At 35.2% G+C, this 7,967-nt stretch overlaps 1 protein-coding gene across 1 annotated transcript in view; it reads right to left on the bottom strand.

Moving 5' to 3' along the window:
• Positions 1 to 201: 201 nt before the first annotated feature.
• mcu (mitochondrial calcium uniporter) overlaps positions 202 to 7,967 on the bottom strand; it is a 161,654-nt gene continuing 153,888 nt past the window's right edge. Inside the window, exons 7-9 of the mRNA XM_039768915.1 lie at positions 5,330 to 5,533; positions 5,125 to 5,241; positions 202 to 4,277 (exon numbers count right to left, since the gene is read on the bottom strand). Coding sequence (XP_039624849.1) covers positions 4,206 to 4,277; positions 5,125 to 5,241; positions 5,330 to 5,533 — 393 coding nt within the window. The 3' untranslated portion in view covers positions 202 to 4,205. The remainder of the gene's footprint in view (positions 4,278 to 5,124; positions 5,242 to 5,329; positions 5,534 to 7,967) is intronic.

Here is a 7,967-nt window from a genome sequence, read left to right as displayed (position 1 = left end):
AATGCACACATTCAAATTTAATAAAAAAGAGAGAAAAAGATAGAAATAAAAAAAAACTCCTAACAAACGTGCATTTCTTCAATTTGCCCAGCATGCCATTATTAAAGAAAATGGCTTCCCTGTTCGCCGCTAGACTGGATGTCAGCAAGGCACCCAGTTACTCATAAGGAAACTATAGAAACATGTCAACAATCTTGTGTCTGAGGAGTACATGAGTGTGTGGAGAAAGGAGCTGAAGTGAGACTTGACACTAGCTATAATGTTTTGAGAAAATAATTTGCTCTTACTGACTGAAGTGTTGCAAACATTTCTTTCCCATCCGCGGATGCAGCACATGCTTATGATTTTTTTGGTGTCATTTGTTGCCACCCATTTGAGAAAGAGAGATTATGTTCCATCGCTTCACCAGAAAAACACCAAAACAGAGGGCAGCAAATATTGAAACAAGATCCAAGCAGAAATTTCCAAAGGACAGAGCATTTAAGTCCTCACGTAGAACAAAAAAAAGGTTGCTTTGAATGGCTTTGCTTCACAGTTACGTTTGTTGCATTTTGCCAAAATTAAGGCATTTCGACAGATTTACGAGTTTTGGCAAAGAGTTTTTCCTTCACGGTCTCCCTCCCGAGGATAACTGCTGGGGATTCAAATACATTCTTATTCCCCCCACCCTAAAAAAGACAAGGCCTTTAATCTACTTTGATACAGCAATCCTCACAATATTTTTTTTTTTTATAAAACCTATTTCAGTTTTTCTAAAATTACACAAATAATATATTTTTTTCCATTATGAGGAAACCTAACAAATAATGTTACTTGAACTAAAAGAATAGCCAGTCAGTTATATTGAGAAGACGTGAAAGAACACACTTTTAATGTCTGTTATCCTATTTTGTGTTTCTTCACTACTGCACCTTGGGGTTGTGAAGCAGCTGTTTGAAATTCAGTTATCAGTCAAGTCAGTGATATAAGAAAAGGTACTTTATATATATATATATATATATATATATATATATATATATATATATATATATATATATAGCATGTCTACTAGAATTTTGCTGACTCAATGACTCAAATGGCCTCTGTGGATAAAGAGCACATTGGCACCCCAGCAGTTGAAGTTGGCTTTTCAAAAGAAGCCGCCTCCTTATCATTTCCTTTATATTTAGAGCAAGCAGGTCTTCAGTCCAGCAGATATTAAAGATCACAACTGGGCATTAAATGTCAACATTATAGGACAGAGACACACTGATAATGATAAAAATAGCAAACATGACAAGGAATGACAGGAAGCAGGAGAGGCATTTGGGAGAAGGAGATGCAAGTCTGAAAGGCACAGTTACTGGAAGCATCTTGTATTTTATGTGTCACTACAAACACAAGTTTTTGGGACACAGTTTCTTCATGAAAAGCTTGCGTCAACTGCACTCACACATTAGAACTAAGGAAAAATATCGAATGGAAGAAAGCAAGATCATCTAGACAGAGAAACTAAGAAAATTCTCACCACCACCACAATAATATTGCAGTATTTAGAAAAATTGCCTTACAGCTCCCACAAGTATCATGGCAAAAAAGACTAAATGAATTACAATTAAAATGTAAAATCCAGGGACCCTATTAATTTGCTTAATTTACAAAACTACCTCTCTCTCTCTCTCTCTCCGCAGCATACAGTAAATAGAAACTACAGCTGAAGTTTGCATCCAAAAAAGCACAAAGCAGCAATTTTTCATAAACAGCCTCTTCAAGTAGTTACCAAATGCACACAGACGTTTCCCTTCTTGAACACAGCATGGAAAAAAAAATAGTAAGTTCACGAAAATTTTAGAACACTTAAACTGCTCTACAACACTAACTTTGAAATAGCTAAGGGAAAAAAAGATCCTGAGTATAAGGCAGTAATAATAGTTGCAAACTGCCTTTGAAAACAATGTGCCATGACTTAAAAGTGACTGAGAAATCATAGGGGGTTTGGGTGGGGAAATGACTTTTCTGTTATCAAAATCTAACCAGAAAATGCTTCATAAAGCATTCTGAGAAATGACACATCACCATCTTCTTTGGCATCTTATAGTTTTAGTACTATGAAAGTACAATAACTTTTTTCTCTATCCTACTTTAAGTTATGCATCATTCATCCTTACATCTGTACTTTAAACAAAAGATTAGACAGCAATGCAATATCAGTAATGACCTAGTTTGCCAAGATACAACATTAACGGTTGTAACTGGGCTTGTGCGCACTGCAGCACTTATTTTAGGCTCTAACCACAAATGAGAAAATGTATGTGATTCAGTATATGTCCCTGGGATATCCTTACTCTGACTCAAAGCTCTGATACTCCACTTTAGGTTGGAGCTTTATGATAGATTTTTATCCCACCTTATATTTGGCATTTTGGCTTTCCTTTATTAAGAAAAATACAGAACGAATAATGAACCCATTATGTTACTAAAAACACCAAATGATCTTAGTTATGGTCTAGTGATGTGAATTAAAAGCTTTGGGGTCCCATAGAGCACCATCTTTACTCAGAAAACACTGCTGTACAAGTGAGTAGGACTCCAGATCTTCCATGTCAACAACAATAAATAAAGATTTTAAATGACTGAACAGTAGTGTTTAAAAACACAGGGTTAATGTCCAAGCCATTCCTTAAGACATTGACAAACTGTTAAATCAAAGAGGATAATAAATTAAAAAGGATGTTTAGTTAGTCAGTCTAGAACAGGGCACAGAGAATACATTCTGTTTTGAGGCTTGCACCACAAAACCTTTATGGGAAGCAACACATACTCCCAGTAATTAAAAGGAAATGTATTAAGATTTACTTCTAATTGTAATTAAAGGCAACTATAACTCACCATAGTCCCTTTCCCTGTATTTGGCTGTGCCATGTGGTACGATTTGATATGCAGAGATCTGGTGTTTATGGATGATGCGGAACTCAACACTGTGCTTGCTACACAGAAGCAGCCTTTTAACCTGTTAAAGATCCAGATCTGCTCAGTACAGGGGCGAGTACTGAACAGCTCAACAGAGGAACGGGGAATTATGGAATCTTAATCATTTAAGTACTATAAAGATAATACTACTTGGACTGTACTAACAAAAACAAGTGAAAAACAGCTCATATCAATTGACTTGCAATTCATAAATGGATGACTTAAATATGATAGGCACTTAGCATGAATTGTGTGTCTAGGTCTCATTTTTTATGAGTTTTTTGTATCAGTAGGGTCATTTGGGGTATAAAATGAGATGAACAAAAGAAATCTGCCAGCTTTATAACAGGCTACTTATGTTGTGCCTATCAGTGATTGAACAATGGCCTTTTATTATTAACTACTTTTTAAATGGTTAATTTGGATGCTTTAAAGTTTAAATATCCTGCCTAGTTACTGTGTCAGGCTTATTTGATAGTAATGTGGAGGCTATTTGTTTTGGTCAGCTGGACAAAGTAAGTCAATCGAGGTGTGTGTAGACGTGTGGTTGAGTGTATGTGAGAACGCTTACTTTGAGTGTATTTAACATGTGATTTTAGGCAGATGTGCAGGTGTCTTTAAGGGAGTAGGCTCAAATTAATTACTGCCATCCAGCAGGCCATTTGGTAAAGATTACATCATGCTTTTTTGTGAACATACAGCCATGCACAAATATCTTCTAAAATAAAATACCCCAGCTTCTGAATACATAGATGTTAAAAAATAAAGACAGGCTATGGAAGGGACAGGCAGACAAAAAGGTAACATAGATTCTGCACAACAACATTTAATTGAATCATATGGCTTTATGAACCTATCGATCTTTTGTTTGTTTTTGCAACCGGGCAGGGGTATTTTAGCTAGTTAAAAGTATTCTGGTCAGTCTTTAATGAAACTCCTAGTTCTTCAGATATCAATTCGAAGCAGACCTCAGCTTTACCAACACTCAACATCTTAGGATGCTCTTGTGGGCCCACATCTATGACCAAAGGTCGTCAAGTCCAGGTGTTATGACTTTGGAGGTTTCATTTGTTGTCTTTTGCTAATCCTAATTTCATTTGTTGGACTTATTAAAAATGTCCTTTTCAGGTGTAACTTTTATTGCAGTTAGAAGGTAAAAATCTGCATCTCTGACCATGTTTTCATTTGAAAGGCAGGATAGAGAAAGAAAGATTCGGGAGAGGGGGTCTCTGAAAAGAGAAAAAATAACTCATCCATCAATCTTTAATTTGTTGAATAGGTAGATGTAGCTGCAGAGGATCCCGTAGTCGCTTTAGATCAAGTTCAGCCTAGAGCAAAACACAACAGAAAGAAGTAAACATTTTAAAACAATCACCAGTTAGAAAAATCTATGCATATATGTTCTTTCTTTTAGAAAAAGCTATTTAAAAAGCTTGTGATCAAAGACATTTTAAAAAATGGGAAGCAAAGAAAAACTGAAGAAAATTATCTTTAGCATATGCTCGAAATACAGTGTAAACATTTATCTTGAAAGTGAAAGAGCGTTATCTTTCTATCATTTTATGACATAAACAACTAGAAATCTGTAGTGAAGACATCAGTGAAGTTCATGATTATTTGCTTCTGTTATTTATATCTTCTGTTTTTGCTGTGAGGTGACTGTGAATGAGTGTGTTACACCAATTCAAATTTACATTGTGGTGAATTAGTGAAGAACAAAAGATGTATTAACAGGTTAAGAAGCAACACAATTCATGGCACAGTTAACTTTCATTATAATAAATATGATAAAAGGAAAAAAAATCCAACCTGTTGTTGCTGCTGCCTTGTGCCAGCAGTTTACAGGGCTGCCTTACTGCTTTGATTTTACAGTGAAAGCAGTAGCACCCCCAATATGAGCCAAGACTTTGAAAAACATTTCTGCTACATTTAATGCAAGACCATTTTTGGAAGTTTTGTTTTCTATAGTACACCTTGGTATAATCGTATTAAGTTATTTATTTCTATTCATGGCCTGTCAAGATACATTTTCCCCACCTGAGCAACTAATACACTTACTTTCAATGTAACTTGAACTGCTTTTAATTCTGTACTATCTGGAATTACAGTTTAGAATCACAAAAAAATCGATTTGTACTTTTATACTGTGCTTACACAATGTATAGATTTTATTACCTGAGCAATTGCATCCTTCAGCTGGTTGTACTTATCTACATCAAATCGGGTCTTTTTAACTCCTTTGTGAAAAAAGTGTAGAAACTGTCGGTCCCTGGCATCTGGATATATGTACTCCTTTGAGGGGTGAAAAAGGTAAAGTAAGTGGTAGAATGGACATGGCGTGACAAAGCATAAAAAACCCTTCTGCAAGTATATTTATTACCTGTCTTGTTAGGACGAAATATGCATACATCGCCATGGCGCTACCATATGTAATGAAGTACGTCACAGGCTCCATAATATCCCATGAGTATTCCCACCAAGTTAGGCGAGCCAGAATCCCAAACTGAGTGGCCATATAAGCCATTCCTCCCCAAAGGACCCAAGTGGTTCGTTTAGCTGCCTTCCGACTAAGCTCTTCCTTTACCTGTGTTAAAACATACAACAGAATTGTTATGGACAGGAATACTCTTTGTTCAGTAAAACCACTTGATTTTAAAGAGCATCTGTAACAGTTAAGGCTATTACAAATTTTACAATACAGTAAATAAGAAACATTGCAATGGTAAAGATATATACACTGAATATAAAGAATCTTTAGTCTATATTTAAAAAGTTCAAAGTGTTCTAGTGATTGTATGCCATAATTGTCTCAAATGTATCCTAGGTTTATAAGATACAAGAAATTATCTAGGCTAACTTAAGAAAATGTTTAAAAAACAATGACATTTTGAGATGAATGCAGGCCCCATAGAGTTCCCCATATTGTGGATATTTCTACTCTTTGGTGAAAGAGCAGTCACTATGAAACAAAGCATGCAATAGAATAAAATTAAGCATTACAGAAATAGCAGTGGTATTGCTGGTTCAGTCTTCACCATTGGTAAACTGTGCTACAGTTGTAGAAACATTGTTCGTTTTTAAATATAATGCCTATGTTTTATTAGTAACATTTCTGAAACATTAGTTGCATAGTTGTGTAATTCTTGATGTAAGTGAAGAAACTGCAAAGTATGTTGACATAGACATTTTTGCAAATTTAGTGAGTTTCTGTAATTTGAAATGTAACTAATTGATTTAAATTCACTGACTACACAAAAAGTGTAATGACAATTCTCTGAACAAGTTTGAAAACCAGCATGTGCTATTCTGAATAAGCAAGTCACCCTACTTATTGCGCTTTTCTACTGAGAGAAATAGGAAGGGTTCAATTTTCACTGTTTAACCTTGCCTCGTCAGAACTGAGACTTCCCATGACTTGTGTTTTGTTGGTGTGTGTATAATACATAGATTTACTTTAAAAAAAATCAGCTATTTAAATAATAAGTGTACATTTTAACATTACAAAATTGGTGTTCTTTCGTGTTCCAAAGAAAGCATTTGGTAATTTTGAAGTGAAAAGTTATCCTTTTACACTTGAGGCACACCTTTTCTTGCCTCTGAAACTAACACTGTTAAATAATACTGCATTTATAATTAAAAAGGGAAGAAAGAAAAGAAAAAAGTGTCTCTACCAACAGTGTGATACCAGAAGAAATATGAAACAGTGGCCTTAAAACTTTTCAAACATAACCTCTTCAAAGCCGAGAATGTTCCTGCATAATAATTCACATCTGAGGACTGCATGTGCATCTAACAGAAAAGTGTATATCCATATAGTCTAATCAAAACTATATTTTATTTTTGTAAGACTGCAATGTTTTTAAAGAAGTGAGGTTTAACTTTGGTTGTTTTCCTGACTGAATGTTTTTTTCTGCATGACAATCTTTCATGTCTAAGGATGCGAGTTTCTGGTAGCTAGGTCATGAATGATGCCGCTGCAACCGATTTACATGTCTATTTAAAAGTACAGGTTATAACTTTTTTTGCAAGTGAAATCATTTTTTTTTCCAAACAAACCCCTGTTTTATACCATAGATATGTCAAGAAGGTAAAGATGACAAAACTATTTTATTACTGAAATTTACCTGTATGAGCTGATAAGGAGATGAGCTTGAGGAAAAAAAAAAAAGACAGAATAATAGACTGATTTACAGACCTTAGGTATGGCGTGGCTCTAAATAAAAATGTAACATACTGCCTATTGAGGATGAATGCCTTTGCTGCAGAAAATTGAACTTACTGTACAGCTGATGGAAAACTTGGATATATTTGGACATACATTTGTGCTTAAAAGTTTGTGAACCCTTTAGAATTTTCTATATTTCTGCATAAATATGACCTAAAACATCATCAGATTTTCACTCAAGTCCTAAAAGTAGATAAAGAGAAACCAGTTAAACAAATGAGACAAAAATATTATACTTGGTCACTTATTTATTAAGGAAAATAATTGAATATTACATATTTGTGAGTGGCAAAAGTATGTGAAACTTTGCTTTCAGTATCTGGTGTGACCCCCCTTTGCAGCAATAACTGCAACTAAACGTTTCCGGTAACTTTTGATCATTCCTGCACACCGGCTTGGAGGAATTTTAGCCCATTCATCCGTACAGAACATCTTCATCTCTGGGATGTTGGTGGGTTTCCACACATTAACTGCTCGTTTCAGGTCCTTGCACAACATTTCGATTGGATTAAGGTCAGGACTTTGACTTGGCCATTCTAAAACATTAACTTTATTCTTCTTTAACCATTCTTTGGTAAAATGACTTGTGTGCTTAGGGTCGTTGTCTTGCTGCATGACCCACCTTCTCTTGAGATTCAGTTCATGGACAGATGTCCTGACATTTTCCTTTACAATTCTCTGATATAATTCAGAATTCATTGGTTCATCAATGAAGGCAGGCCGTCCTGGCCCAGACGCAGCAAAACAGGCCCAAACCATGATACTACCATCACCATGTTTCACAGATGGGATA

This window comes from Polypterus senegalus, chromosome 1 (genome assembly GCF_016835505.1).
Source record: "Polypterus senegalus isolate Bchr_013 chromosome 1, ASM1683550v1, whole genome shotgun sequence".
NCBI lineage: Eukaryota > Metazoa > Chordata > Cladistia > Polypteriformes > Polypteridae > Polypterus > Polypterus senegalus.
The sequence above is the reverse complement of the archived record's forward strand: the minus strand, read 5'-3'. Positions and strand labels throughout refer to the sequence as shown.